This window comes from Hyperoodon ampullatus (genome assembly GCF_949752795.1).
Source record: "Hyperoodon ampullatus genome assembly, chromosome: 7".
NCBI classification, from domain to species: Eukaryota; Metazoa; Chordata; class Mammalia; order Artiodactyla; family Ziphiidae; genus Hyperoodon; species Hyperoodon ampullatus.
Window position 1 is genome coordinate 44,764,026 of NC_136920.1, and position 14,422 is coordinate 44,778,447.

Below are 14,422 nucleotides of genomic sequence, written 5' to 3' on the forward strand. Positions count from 1 at the left end.
ATATTGTATAATGAGATATTACAGCATTTGAAGGATCTGCATATCTCAGTGAACCAGTATTTTGTAAATGATCCGTGCTTCATATTACAAAATTATAGGAAAAAAATTATTCATAATGTAGATAGATCAATGAAATTTAATGTAACAAATACAAAAAGTTAATTGATATGCTTTCAGCTTTGACAGTTCAACTAAACATTTAAGAAATTACCACTAGGTTGTTTGGCCTGAGGTGACCCAGGAGTGGAGCCTACAGATTCTTTGGTGGGGCTAATGGTGGACTCCGGGAAGGCTCACACCAAGTAGTACTTCTGAGAACTTCTGCTGCCAGTGTCCTTGTCTCCATGGTGAGACAAAGCCACCCCCCACCTCTGCAGGAGACCCTCCAACACTAGCAGGTATTTGAAAAGAGGATGTATCTTCTCTTGAAGGACACAAACTAGACTCATTACTGATGCATATTAAGAAGATATTTCAAATAAAATATTAAAGTTAGAGAGGTCAGACAGCAGAAGCAAGAAGAACTACAATCCTGCAGCCTGTAGAAAAGAACCACATTCACAGAGAGATAGACAAGAAGAAAAGGCAGAGGGCTATGTACCAGATGAAGGAACAAGATAAAACCCCAGAAAAACAACTAAATGAACTGGAAACAGGCAACCTTCCAGAAAATGAATTCAGAATAATGATAGTGAAGATGATCCAGGACCTCAGAAAAAGAATGGAGACAAAGATCGAGAAGATGCAAGAAATGTTTAACAAAGACCTAGAAGAATTAAAGAACAAATAAACAGAGGTGAACAATACAATAACTGAAATGAAACTACACTAGAAGGAATTAATAGCAGAATAACTGAGGCAGAAGAATGGATAAGTGACCTGGAAGACAGAATGGTGGAGTTCACTGCTATGGAACAGAATAAAGAAAAAAGAATGAAAAGAAATGAAGACAGACTAAGGGATCTCTGGGACAACATTAAAGACACCCACATTCACATTATAGGGGTCCCAGAAGGAGAAGAGAGAGAGAAAGGACCAGAGAAAATATTTGAAGAGATTATAGTCGAAAACTTCTCTAATATCGGAAAGGAAATAGCCAGCCAATCCAGGAAGCGCAGAGTTCCAGGAAGGATAAACACAAGGAGAAACACGCCAAGACACATAGTAATCAAATTGATAAAAATTAAAGACAAAGAAAAATTATTGAAATCAACAAGGGAAAAATGCCACCTTCCAATTTTCTTAATCTCAGACTCTGAAAATTCCTCTCATGCTGCTTATGAAACAGTTACTATCCTGAATGAAAGTGTTTTGCAAATCTTATAAAGTATAAGCTGTCTTAATGCACAATTTACTTGGATTAGTAGTAACTTGCCCACATGCTTGTCTGTGTTTTGGATGCATATATTTGTAAACTGCCTGATATAGAATAAGTCATGGTATTTGCTGTTTTGTGTGCTATTGCCAAGACACGACTTGTAAACACTAGCAGAATTTCTGATGCAAATGACGGTGTCATTTGGAAAGACTTCCCAGTTGATATCTTTGCAGTTTTATAGATAAAGTTATATATACATATTGTATATGTAATATGTTTAATATATAGACATATGTATACATATATTTAACATGTATATGTTTAATATATGTATACATTATTTTAAATTGTTTAATTATTACTTTAAATTAATTGCACATATATACATGCATATACATGCAATTAAAAACTTTTGCTCTGTGAAGGACTCTGTTAGGAGAATGAAAAGACAAGCTACAGACTGGAAGAAAATATTTATAAATCATATATCTGACCAAAGAATTTGTATCTAAAATATGTAAAGAACTCTCAAAACTCAACAGTAAAAAAAAAACTAAATCCAATTAGAAAATGGGCAAAAGATATGAAGAGGCATTTCATCAAATAAGATATACAGATAGCATCGCAACTAAGCAAATGAAAAGATGTTTAACATCACTAGCTATTAGGGAAAATCAGATTAAGTCCATCGTGAGATATCACTGTATACCTATTAGAATAGCTAAAATACAAAGTAGTGAGAATACCAAATGCTGCTGAAGATGCTGAGGAACTGGGTTTCTCGTACATTGTTGATAGGAATGTAAGATTGTACAGCCACTCTGGGAAATAGTTTAGCAGTTTCTTAAAAAACTAAATATATACTTACCATACAAGCCAGCCATCACTCTTCTGGACATTTGTGTTGGAGAAATAAAAACTTGTGTCCACACAAAAATCTGTACGTGATTGTTTGTAGCTGCTTTATTTGTAATAGCCCCAAACTGGAAACAACCAAAAGGTCCTTCAATAGCTGATAGTTAAACAAACTGTGGTATATCGAACATGGAATACTACTAGGCAATAGAAAGGAGTAGACTGTTGATACAGGCAACAACTGGGATAGGTCTCAAGGGCGTTATGTCCCTGAAAAAATCCAGTCTCCTAAGGTCCTATACTCTATGATTCTGTTTAACATTTTCAAAATGACAGAATTATAGAGATAGATAATAGTGTTTGCTAGGGGTTAGGGATGGTAGGAGAATGGGGGCAGATGTGACTCTAAAGAAGTAGCACAAGGGAAATCTTCCTGGTGATGGAATAGTTCTGTGTCATGATTGTCGTGATGGTTACCTGAATCTACAGATGTGATAAAATGACATAGAATTTGGGACTTCCCTGGCGGTCTGGTGAGTAAGAGTCCACGCTCCCAATGCAGGAGGCCCAGGTTCAATCCCTGGTGGGGGAACTAGATCCCTCATGCTGCAATTAAGAGTCTGCATGCCACAACTAAAGATCCTGTGTACTGCAACTGAGACCCGGTGCAGCCAAAAATAAATAAATAAATGAAAGAAAAGGGGAGAAAGCAAAACAAACAAACAAAAAAACTCACAAGTTAAAAAAAACAATGACATAGAATTTCCAGACATATGTATCAATAGTAACTTCCTGGTTTTGATATTGTACTATAATCATGTAAAATGTACCCATTGGAGGAAACTGGGTGAAGGGTACCTAGGAAGTTTTTGTACTTCTGCAACTACCTGTATAATTATTTTAACACAAAAAGTATTTTTAAAATCCTCCCAGAGTTATGTAGAATCCATAGACTATATACTAGCTATTATTAACAAGGTGAAAAACATTGTTTTAATGAACTTATGCCCTAAAATGCATGTTAAGAGCCTGGGTTCTGGTGTCAAGTAGGCTTGAAACTCAGCTCTTTATTTAGCAGCCATAGGTCATGAAAAATAACTTATTGTCTCCAAGTCTCAAATTCCTTTCCTGTTAAAATATAATCATGGCAATAATAATAATACCTACCTTGTGGCATCTTTACAAAGATTAGAATGAATAATATATGTATTGCTCTTAGCACAGTGTCTGACATCTAAATATACCTCGATAAATGGGAGTTGAAATTAAAAAAAAAAAAGAAACTACTACTAGTTAAGTTTTGGTAGAGAAAGAAAAAGAAGATCCAGAATTATCAGAAGATATTTTTAAAACTACTGCTCCTATTCCAATTTTATATGTGTGAAGATGTATTTTCTTCAAGTTCTTCAATCAAACACCATCTCATAATATGTTGAGTATAGAAGCAGACATAGAATCCAGATCTCTTCTTTTTGCAAATATACAAATCAGTGCCATGCCATTTACTATTTTTTGAAAATATATTGTAATTATGTTATCTATACTAGCATGTAATGATTAATATTTATAATTTTAATGAATCAATAAATATTTTCAAATCTTCTCAGATTTAGTTTTAAAAATGCTAAGTAGCCATCAATATAACTCACATAAACAAAAGCTTTGTAGAGTTCTCCATATATTCTAAGAGTTGTAAATAGATACTGAAACCAAAATATCTTATTGAACAGATCAATTGCTGTAGAAGATTATAAAGCAGTCCTACGTATACATGAGACATAGCCAATTTGTCTTTGGTTCCTGAAGTCTCTCAACTCATATTTGTTAAGTGAATAAATGCATAAAATAGAATTCTGCTTTTCCTTTGCAGTGTTTATTGCTAATGAGTGGTGGCATTTTCACCAAGATTTGTCCCAACGAAGTGAAAAAGACTAAACGCCTGACTCTATATTTAGAAGAGGTACATTATTAATTTGCTCCTTAAAGATCTTCTAGGACCTTAAGTTGAATTATTGGAAAATGATATTATCCTTTAGCAAACAGCCATTTTCCACATCAGTGAATTCAAATGATGAAAAAGTGAATGAAAGCTGTCTATTATGAGTAAATACATATCATGAAGACTAGTAACCTATGTATGCCAAATTATAAGGGAAGTTGGGATGACTATTGAAGATTGCAGAGAAGACAGGAGTGGGGAAAAAGGGAAACATATTTTGCATATATAGTAGGAGCTAGGTATGCATATATCCTCACAATAACCTAAATATGTAATTATTAAATACATTTTTTAAATGAGGGAGAAGATACTCATAATGTTAGAATTGATGCTCAAATATATTGCTATATGCCTTCAAAATTACTATTTCAATCCACTTTAAAGGGCCCTGTCCCAATATGGGATGTTTTTCCTCTCTCTTTCTCTAGTGTTGTTTTCTAAAGTGGTGTTTGCCAGTACATAATACCAGCACCTTTTAATTCATAATGCAGCTGACATGTGTCTTAAATAAATTACTTTACTTTCTCAACATTCACATTTGGCAAGAACAATTTGCGTGCTAGTACAACTGGTAGAAGCGGGAAGAATTGGAAGAGTCGTTTAAAATGTATAAATACATGGGGACTGACCTTTTTTTTTTTTTTACAGAGAGAGCTCCAGGGTATATTACTAACACATTTGTTGCTAAAAGTTTACTGAGTATCAAGCAATAATATCCTCAAACTTTAAACTACTTATTCTGTTGTTAAGGGGTTTTTTTTTCTGAAAAAATATACAACTGTGAGTTTCTACCACACAGATGTCTGAACAATGTCAATGGGTCTAAAAAAATTGTTTCTGCAAAAAATTAAAATGCTCCCTAATGCTCAAACAGTCATAGCTTCTAGCAGGCTCTCACTGCACCCTGACTAGAGAGCTTCTAATGGACAGATAAAATGAATATATTCTGGTCTTGCCACCCTTCAGCTTTGGGAAGCAAAGCACTGATTAAGAATTTAAAAAGCATTTGTGTATATAGGAATTAAGCTTGACTTGTGTTTTGTGAACCTAAAACATAAATATTAACTCATCCCTGAGAGCAGCTTCTTCCCTAGAAATCTTAAAAACATGCTTGCATATCCACAAAGCGTTCTCCATAATATAGCACTCCATATTATTTCAGGATTTTAAAAAAGGTAACATTATCTCCTAATAAAAGAATCACAATTCAAAGCAAACCCAATTGGAAAATAATATGCAGGACACTTGTTCAAATTTCCTACATGTAATAGAAAGGGTCCTATTTGCCCTAAGAACTTGAAGTAAAGAGAAAAAAATGTTATTCTTCAAGTCAAATGAGTTGAATCAGTTCATTCAACTAGAAGAAGACAGGTTGTCTCCTAAACTCATTAGAATAACTACTTCACTGAAGATGGTACATCAGCTTAATCAGTGAATATTAAATATCTCAAGACTGTTGTGAGTATTAAGTAATAAAACACGTGGGAAATGAGAATGTCTAGCACATAGAGGGTTTTATTGTTATTATTATGATCAGGATCATTGCCTGTTCATAATATCAACAAGGTTGGCAAGGTCATCATTCTGGGGAGTTAAGTAATCCAGGCTCAGAAAGGTTCTCCTGATCTGGATAAACTCTTTCTCAAAACCCTCCACCTCATTCTGAGTCAGTGTACACCAAACTATACCAAGCTACACAGCTTTCTCTCTTAGAATTGGTCAAGAAGGTGTGTAGGGGAGGGCTTGAGCCTTCCCATCACTAGAATGTCTCACCTCATGTAAACTATCTCCTTAGCATTCTGGTTTATACAACAGTTGTTAATGTAATTTATCTTTGAGTTTGTGTGACCATTTCTGGATATACTAAGAAAGTCCATTTCTTAGGCAGGAAGACTGGAGACTAGATCATCCTTTGAGACGTCATTGTGCCTGGCCACTGGCCTTTCTCTTCAAGTATGCATACTGTTACCTTAAGATTTCATTCAAAATTGCAAAACCCCAATTAACTTTCATGAAAGCCCAGAGCTCATTTACCCATTTCCTGGACTGCTCCTCAAGAAATTCTGGCAAATGAGGAGGTAAGATACTTCCCAGGTAGTCACAATAAAATAGAAAGGGTGAAAGGGCTGCATGAAAACACGTTCTAGAGAATCACAATAGACGGATTTTTTTAGAAGAGCTGTTATATAAACTAGATTTTTTAGTGGTGTATACTTAAAAGGACAAAACAAGGACCAATTATTAGAAGTCAGTGGCAGACATTTCATAATCCTCCTCAATGTGATGCTTACATTTCTACCTCCTATTTAGTCATCAAGAGTTTCTGATACTCCATACCCTAGAGTTTAGAAGAGTTTCTATACTCTAACCAACTCATCTTCATCTCATTCTCCCTGCCTTGGATAAAGCCCTCACCATTCATCATCCTCCCACAGCTCATTAATTAGTCTTTCTGCATTCTGCTAAGGGCACTAGATTCACATCTTTCTGAAACATAGATAGAATCATATCAAGTTCCTGCTTAAAAACCCCTCTTGACTCCCATTGTCTATAGCAGTGTTTCACACAAGGTATTTAGACATGTTCTTGAAGATACGAACATTAGATCATGACTTTTAAACTTTGGGTTTTCAAACATATCTCTTCTACAGGGAAGATATGAATGGTATTTACAAAGAATAAATGTTAGTTTCTTAATTCCCTAGGGATCTGTGAACATATTCTTAGGAGCCTATTTTTTTCCCTCTCTGGAGAAGATTTAGAAACATGGGTATTCACGGCATATTCTAAACCTTCTATACCTCTTTGTTATTTCCCACTACAAACCTAATATTCTAGCCATATACATTTTCTCATTTTGTTGTATCTAATCTTATGCTTTCAATACTTCTATTCTACTGCATATGTTGTTCCCACAGCTAGAAGTGCCTTTCCTTCTCTGCTCTTCTTGGTGAGAAATTATTGATATTTCAAGATCCGGTTCCAATTTCTCCAGGTTGGCAGATGTTTCTGGTTTAGTTCTGGGTTCCTACCTCATTTTATATTGAGCATCATATTGTGTTTTCCTTATGGGTTTGTGTGATGTTTTCTCACTAGCTGGTGAGCTCCTCAAGGTCAGAAACTGTGTAATAGTCATCTTTTCATGTCTTTGGACTTTTATAATTTCACAGAGTACCAGGTTCGTGGAGGACTCTTTAAGTTGAATGCAATTAGATTTTGTCTTAACCTAAAGAACATCCTGTTCTTCCTTATGAGGTAGGTTGATCTCTGTTCTTGAAAGACCACATAGAGATACTATTATAGTGGGCATCTCAGCAAAATGAGAGATGTTGAACTGAATACATTGAGAAATGTCTTCCAACTATATGTTCCATGGTTCTAAGTTGCACTGTGCTTGGGGCTGAGAACATACCATTAAATTAGAGTTGTTCCTTGTTCCTGCACCTTCTTCTATTTTAGGTAACAGGAGCTGCCTTTGCTCTTGACTCCTTGCTTCTGGGAATTCACTCTGAAAAGCAGTAGCTTTTACCTTCAGAAATGCTCCCTCCCTTGATCTGTCTCAAGAAAGTTCCTCTTCTATCTTTCCTCTTCCCTATTTTTTTCTCTGCACCTAGCACATCATGATTTATTTTCTCAGGATACAGTCTATACTTAGTTTGTAAGCTAATTGTCAGAAAAATTAATGACTGATAACTGAGTTGTCAAAAACTAATTCCAGTTTAACATAATAATAGCTGTCATTTTTTGAAGAAATGTTATACGTTCCTTACATATATTATATTATTTAATCTTTACATGAACCCTCTAAGTTATTATTCTTATCTACATTTTCCAGATGATGAAATTAAGGCCCTGAGAGTTAAATAGCTTACTGAAGGTAACAGATCTAGGAAGTGGTAGAGTTTAGAGCAAATCCCAGTCAGTTTGATTGCCTTTAACCACTTCCCTAAACTGCCAGCCCACCCCATTCCCCAATACCCACAGCAGTACAATTTTTGCATTATCATTATTATAAAGTGTGAAATACGGGACACCATGGGTAGTCAGAGATTTGCACATGAGAAGATTCTTCTTTGAATTGAATAGCCCATACTCCACAGGGACCACCTAATCAGAAGACTACCTTTTATAATGCATATTAATTCTTCTTTGCTTTATGTGTTTCTTTTATACAATTCATAAATCACACATTTTCAATCTTTACTTCAGCATTTAAATCCAAGAGGACAGCTGAGGTTACATAAATAACTTCAGTAGACAAAAATGCAACAGTTCCTCCATCCCAGGACTGGCTGTGGGAATTTGTTGTATGGGAAATACATCACATACTTCTCGTGAGACCCAAAAGAAAAAAGGGCAGCAATAACTGTAAGGTTCAATTAAAACTGACAGTTCAATTCCACCTGCATTTATTGAGAGAGAAGAGTGCAGTGCTTGCCAGTGCTCCTGCTTCTCCAGAGTCTTGCTTTCGTGGCAGCTGTACTCACTTGAGCCCTCCTCGTAGACCAGACATCCCACATCCCCACCTCCCATCCTGGTTTTGAGATCAAATGTGTCTCTCAAGTGAGCAAAATATTCTCTCGATCTTTGTCTTTGTCCTTCCCCACTGAAAGGAACGAATGTTTCTTGGAGATATGGCTGATTCCAGGCTTTGGGCAGTGTAGGTACAAGGTGACTCTAGAATATTTTGTTGTACTAGAAAAAAAGAGAGAGCTAAAAAAATGATAGGGTCATGAAACAGAGACATAAGAATTGGCTTGAAGGTGTGCCCAATGGTGAGATCTTGCACCATTTTTGTACAGTGGGGAATCTGGTCCACACGTAAAACAGGTGATCAAATTAGCATCACCAAAGTGAGACAGGGGGTCATCGTGTGCCTTCAGATGTTATATGCTCTTAGAAAGACACGAAACCACTTCCGTAAAATTCTGGCTAAGAATACATTACTTGGATCCATTCTACTAAAAATTCTATTAAAAACAGGAGCATTCTGTTAAAAATGGGGGGACTGTATTCTCCAAAAATGTGACTCTCATCAGAAAAAAAAAAAAAAGGCTGTGGAAATATTTCACATTAAAAGAAGGCTAAAGAGAAATGGCAACTAAATGTCATCTGACCCTAGACTGGACTCTTTTACAGAGAAAATGTTGTAAAGGATATTATTAGTGTATTGAAAAAAATGCAATATATACAGTAAATTAGATTAAAGAATTACACCTATATAGAATTTACTGAAGTTGATAACTGTTCTGTGGTTATGTAAGAGAATATTCTTGTTCTTGGGAAAAACACACTGAAATATCCAAGGGTAAAGCATTCTGATCTATGCAATTTACCCTCAGATGGTTCAGAATGAGAGAGAGAGAAAGAAAAAAAACAAGTGTAAATGGTAAGTGAATCTCGGTAGAAGGTATATGTGTAGTTTTGTACAGTTTTTATTGTTGTAATTTTTCTGTAAGCTTAAAATTATTTCTAAAGAAGAGAGTAAATAAATGTGTCACTGATCAGGAAAAGCTCTTGTTGGTGGCTCAGATCAATGTTTTCTGACATTTTGCTACCAGTAAATAGGCTTCATACAACAGGTATAGACAAACTAAGTGATGGGTTAGGTGCAACTGGAAGAGCCCTAGATATTATTTATGTTTTCATGTATCAAACACATATTGAATGCCTATTATGTGCCAGATAATGTGCTATAATGTCTTTTCTCTCTTTCTCAAGAAAGCATACTAGACTATGAGTAAATAAGAATAGCTTATTGGAAAAAAAATAATTCACAGATATAACTTATTAGTATTCACAAATTATTGACAATAAATGTGATGTCCTCTACTGACTCTGTGCATTAGAAACTCATTTGAAAGCCACTGGCTGAGCTGACATGGCTCAAGCCAGTTTTATTCTTTAACTTGAGGCCCAGAGAAGTGAGGCTCCCCTACCTTCTTTCCATGATAAGCCCATGTTCCTTAATAACAGAGTTTATGCTTTCTCACTGTTAGAAAATCTGCCTGAATAACCTATAATGTACTATAATTCCCTTAAGGATGGAGCCCCACTTTATAATGTCATTAAGTCAGCATCTGGAATCCTGCTATTAACCCCTGCACAGTCCAATAGGATGCCCAATGCACCCATGTGGTGAACACCAAATTGTCTGTGTGCCTTCGTCTTAGTCTGTAGGCTCAGAGACTCCTGGGCACCAGGCATTGCCTTCTCGTGTTATATTATTGAAGGACTAGCTTGATATTTTCAACCTTCAAGAAACGCTCAACTCACTCAGGGTCATCAGAGTACAATGGAAAGGACTCTTGGATTTTGGCACTTGCCAAATCTAGGAACAGATTTAGCTCTGCCACTTACCGAATGGGTGGTAGCCAAATTACTGATATCTCTGATCCTGTTTCCTCTCTTTAAATTGGAAATAATGATGCTATCTTCCTCAGAGGATGGTTGTAAGAATTAAGTGAGATGGTACTATACAGAATCTTTGGCACGGTGCCTTGCACATAGAGATTACTTGGAAAGAGTTAATTACTAATATTATTTAAGGAAAATAAACACAATTTTTATTCTAATAGCTGTGCCAAGGTTCCTCTTTAGGGTGACACTCTCCTTGTTTAAATTGCTTCTGAGGTAGAGCAAGGCCCTAAGACCTTCTGGATTAGAAAAATATAAGGAAATGAAAGAGACAGAGACACTATCCTGCACAATGAGCAACAAAAATTAGAGGACAAAGCAACAATCACAATGACAAGAAACAAACAAAAAACGTTAAGGAGGAAGAAATAGGAAAAGAGAAATTTTTGTCTCCATGGTCGGGTGCCAAAGAGTTTTTAGGAGGTGGAATGTCTAGTGTTAAATTTTGAGTTATCTGCCTTGCCAGAATTGGTCCCCTATGTCTCCCCGGAACTCAGATTAAATCTGTAACTTGAGTGAATATTCCTATTTTTTGTTTGTTTGTAGGTTTGTTTCCATAATGAAAATTGAGATGGCAGAGATAGGTTTCATGACTCGGTCAGCACTGAGCAGAGAAGCATGAACAGATGCTGAAGGGAAGATGCAAGCAAAGTTGAGAGCTTTTCAGGAGAAGTAGGTAGGCCTTAGAAGAGACTATGATAAGGAATCTCTGATGAAACACAGAAATCTTGAGGGATAACGGGATGGGGCCTTAACCTTAAATGGGGATTTTACCCTTATTATAGTTAAAAGAACAGACTTGTCTCAAAGAGGCTAGCATTCAGAATATTTTATTTTTTCTTTTATTTATGTATTTTTTTTACTAGCTCACCTGTTTACTGTAAAAGGATATAACTCAGGAACAGCCAGATGGAAGAGATGCAGAGGGCAAGGTGCAAGCTACAGAATATTTTAAACTAGATAAAAATACTAAAAGTTAGAAAAATATTATAGGTCCACAGTCCTATATCTATAATTCCAAAATACAAAAAGGTCAAAAAATGTATTATTTTGTTTGGCACCAATAGTTTTTTAGCGTAAAACCTGAGTTTATTCTCCATTAGGCTGCCTCTTGTCTCAATTTATTGACCTGGTGCATACCTTCATACATTTTTCTGAAGAGTTATTCATGTTTCAGATTATGTGTGCCCCTCATACTCTCCTAGGGTTATTGGCCATATATGTACACATGCCACATGCCCTTACTCAACTCAGAAAATTCTGAATTCTCAAACACTTCTGGACCCAGGATTTTGAATAAGAGATTATAAATATGAATTCAGAAAAAAAGAAAATTTAAATGAGTGGAGAAAAGGGGATTACCTTCCAGTGTATTTCTAAAGCTGAAGTTGGCAGCTTTATCCATGGAACCCGATTCATACTGGGTCAAACTCAGGCAAAATTCCACATCAGCAGAGGAGGGGAGCCTTGGGGTCCTGGCTTTGTCGTGGTTTCCAGGATTGCGCAGTATTGGTCCCTCGGACGTCCCGTTGCATAAAGCGTGACGGCTGTTGTACTCCTCTAATTGGCTGCAGACGACCTGCACAAAACGCCTTTATGTTAAAGGGGTGTTGTATCCACCTCTAAGTCAAAGGGGAAAGGTAGGGAGGTTGAGGTACCTGATTACCATATTTGGATTTCTGATTATCAGGAGATTAATGTTTTAAAGTAAATTGTTGAAGGAAACAGCTTTCTGAGGGTGGCAGAATAACCCATGAATGTTAAAATTCAGAACAGAGTTCTAGTCTTGAATCTACCACTTGAGAAAATAAATTAAATACCATAGGTCTCCCCTGTGTCGGACGGCAGGGAAGATGGCGGAAGAGTAAGACGTGGAGATCACCTTCCTCCCCACAGATACATCAGAAATACATCTACACGTGGAACAACTCCTACAGAACACCTACTGAATGCTGACAGAAGACCTCAGACCCCCCCAAAAGGCAAGAAACTCCCCACATACCTGGGTAGGGCAAAAGAAAAAAGAATAAAGAGAGAAAAAGAACAGAGACGGGGTCTTCCCTGGTGGCGCAGTGGTTGGGAGTCCGCCTTCCGATGCAGGGCACGCGGGTTTGTGCCCCAGTCCGGGAGGATCCCACGTGCCGCGGAGCAGCTGGGCCCATGAGCCATGGCCGCTGAGCCTGCGCATCCGGAGCCTGCGCTCCGCGGCACGGGAGGCCACAGCGGTGAGAGGCCCGTGTACCGCAAAGAAAAAAATAATAATAATAATAAGGACGGGACCTGCACCAGTGGGAGGGAGCTGGGAAGGAGGAAAGGTTTCCACACACTAGAAGCCCCTTCATGGGCGGAGACTGTGGGGGGTGGAGAGGGGAAGCTTCGGAGCCATGGAAGAGAGCACAGCAACAGGGGTGCGGAGGGCAAAGCGGAGAGATTCCCGCAGAGAGGATCGGTGCCGACCAGCACTCACCAGCCCGAGAGGCTTGTCTGCTCGCCTGCCAGGGCAGGCGGGGCTGGGAGCTGAGACTCTGGCTTCGGTCAGAACGCAGGGAGGACTGGCGGCGTGAACACAGCCTGAAGGGGGCTAGAAGCCAGGAGGGAGTCCGGAGAAATGTCTGGACCTGCCGAAGAGGCAAGAGACTTTTTCTTCCCTCTTTGTTTCCTGGTGCGCGAGGAGAGGGGATTAAGAGCGCTGCTTAAAGGAGCTCCAGAGACGGGCGAGAGCCGCGGCTAAAAAAGCGCAAACCCCAGAGACGGGCATGAGACGCTAAGGCTGCTGCTGCCGCCACCAAGAAGCCTGTGTGTGAGCACAGGTCACTCTCCACACCTCCCTTCTGGGGAGCCTGTGTAGCCCGCCACTGCCAGGGTCCCGGATCCAGGGACAACTTCCCAGGGAGAACTCACAACTCGCCTCAGGCTGGTGCAACGTCACGCCAGCCTCTGCCGCCACAGGCTCGCCCCACATTGTGCCCCTCCCTCCCCCCGGGCTGAGTGAGCCAGAGCCCCCGAATCAGCGGCTCCTTAAACCCAGTCCAGTCTGAGTGAGAAACAGATGCCCTCGGGCGACCTACACACAGAGGCGGGGCCAAATCCAAAGCTGAGCCCTGGGAGCTGTGCGAACAAAGAAGAGAAAGGGAAATCCCTCGCAGCAACCTCAGGAGCAGCGGATTAAATCTCCACAATCAACTTGATGTACCCTGCATCTGTGGAATACATGAATAGACAACGAATCATCCCAAATAGAGGAGGTGGGCTTTGAGAGCAAGATTTATGATTTTTTCCCCTTTTCCTCTTTTTGTGAGTCTGTATGTGTATGCTTCTGTGAGAGATTTTGTCTGTATAGCTCTGCTTTCACCATTTGTCCTAGGGTTCTATACATGCGTTTTTGTTGTTTGCTTGTTTTTTACTTAAAAATGTTTTTCTTAATAATTATTTTTCTTTAATAACTTTATTTTATTTTATCTTACTTTATTTTATTTTCTTTTATCTTCTTTCTTTCTTTCTTTTACTTTTTCTCCCTTTTATTCTGAGCCGTGTGGATGAAAGGCTCTTGGTGCTACAGCCAGGAGTCAGTGCTGTGCCTCTGAGGTGGGAGGGCCAACTTCAGGACACTGGTCCACAAGAGACCTCCCAGCTCCACATAATATCAAATGGCAAAAATCTCCCAGGGATCTCCATCTCAACACCAATACCCAGCTTCACTCACCAACCAGCAAGCTACACTGCTGGACACCCTATGCCAAACAACTAGCAAGACAGGAACACAACCCCACTCATTAGCAGAGAGGTGGCCTAAAATCATAATAAGTCCACAGACACCACAAAACACACCACCA

At 38.4% G+C, this 14,422-nt stretch overlaps 1 protein-coding gene across 1 annotated transcript in view; it reads right to left on the minus strand.

Annotated features, from left to right (window-relative positions):
* Nucleotides 1-14,422, minus strand: part of TYR (tyrosinase) — a gene marked incomplete at its 3' end in the record, with an annotated part of 88,847 nt that overhangs the window by 64,423 nt on the left and 10,002 nt on the right. Inside the window, exon 2 of the mRNA XM_079709571.1 lies at nt 11,952-12,168. Coding sequence (XP_079565697.1) covers nt 11,952-12,168 — 217 coding nt within the window. The remainder of the gene's footprint in view (nt 1-11,951; nt 12,169-14,422) is intronic.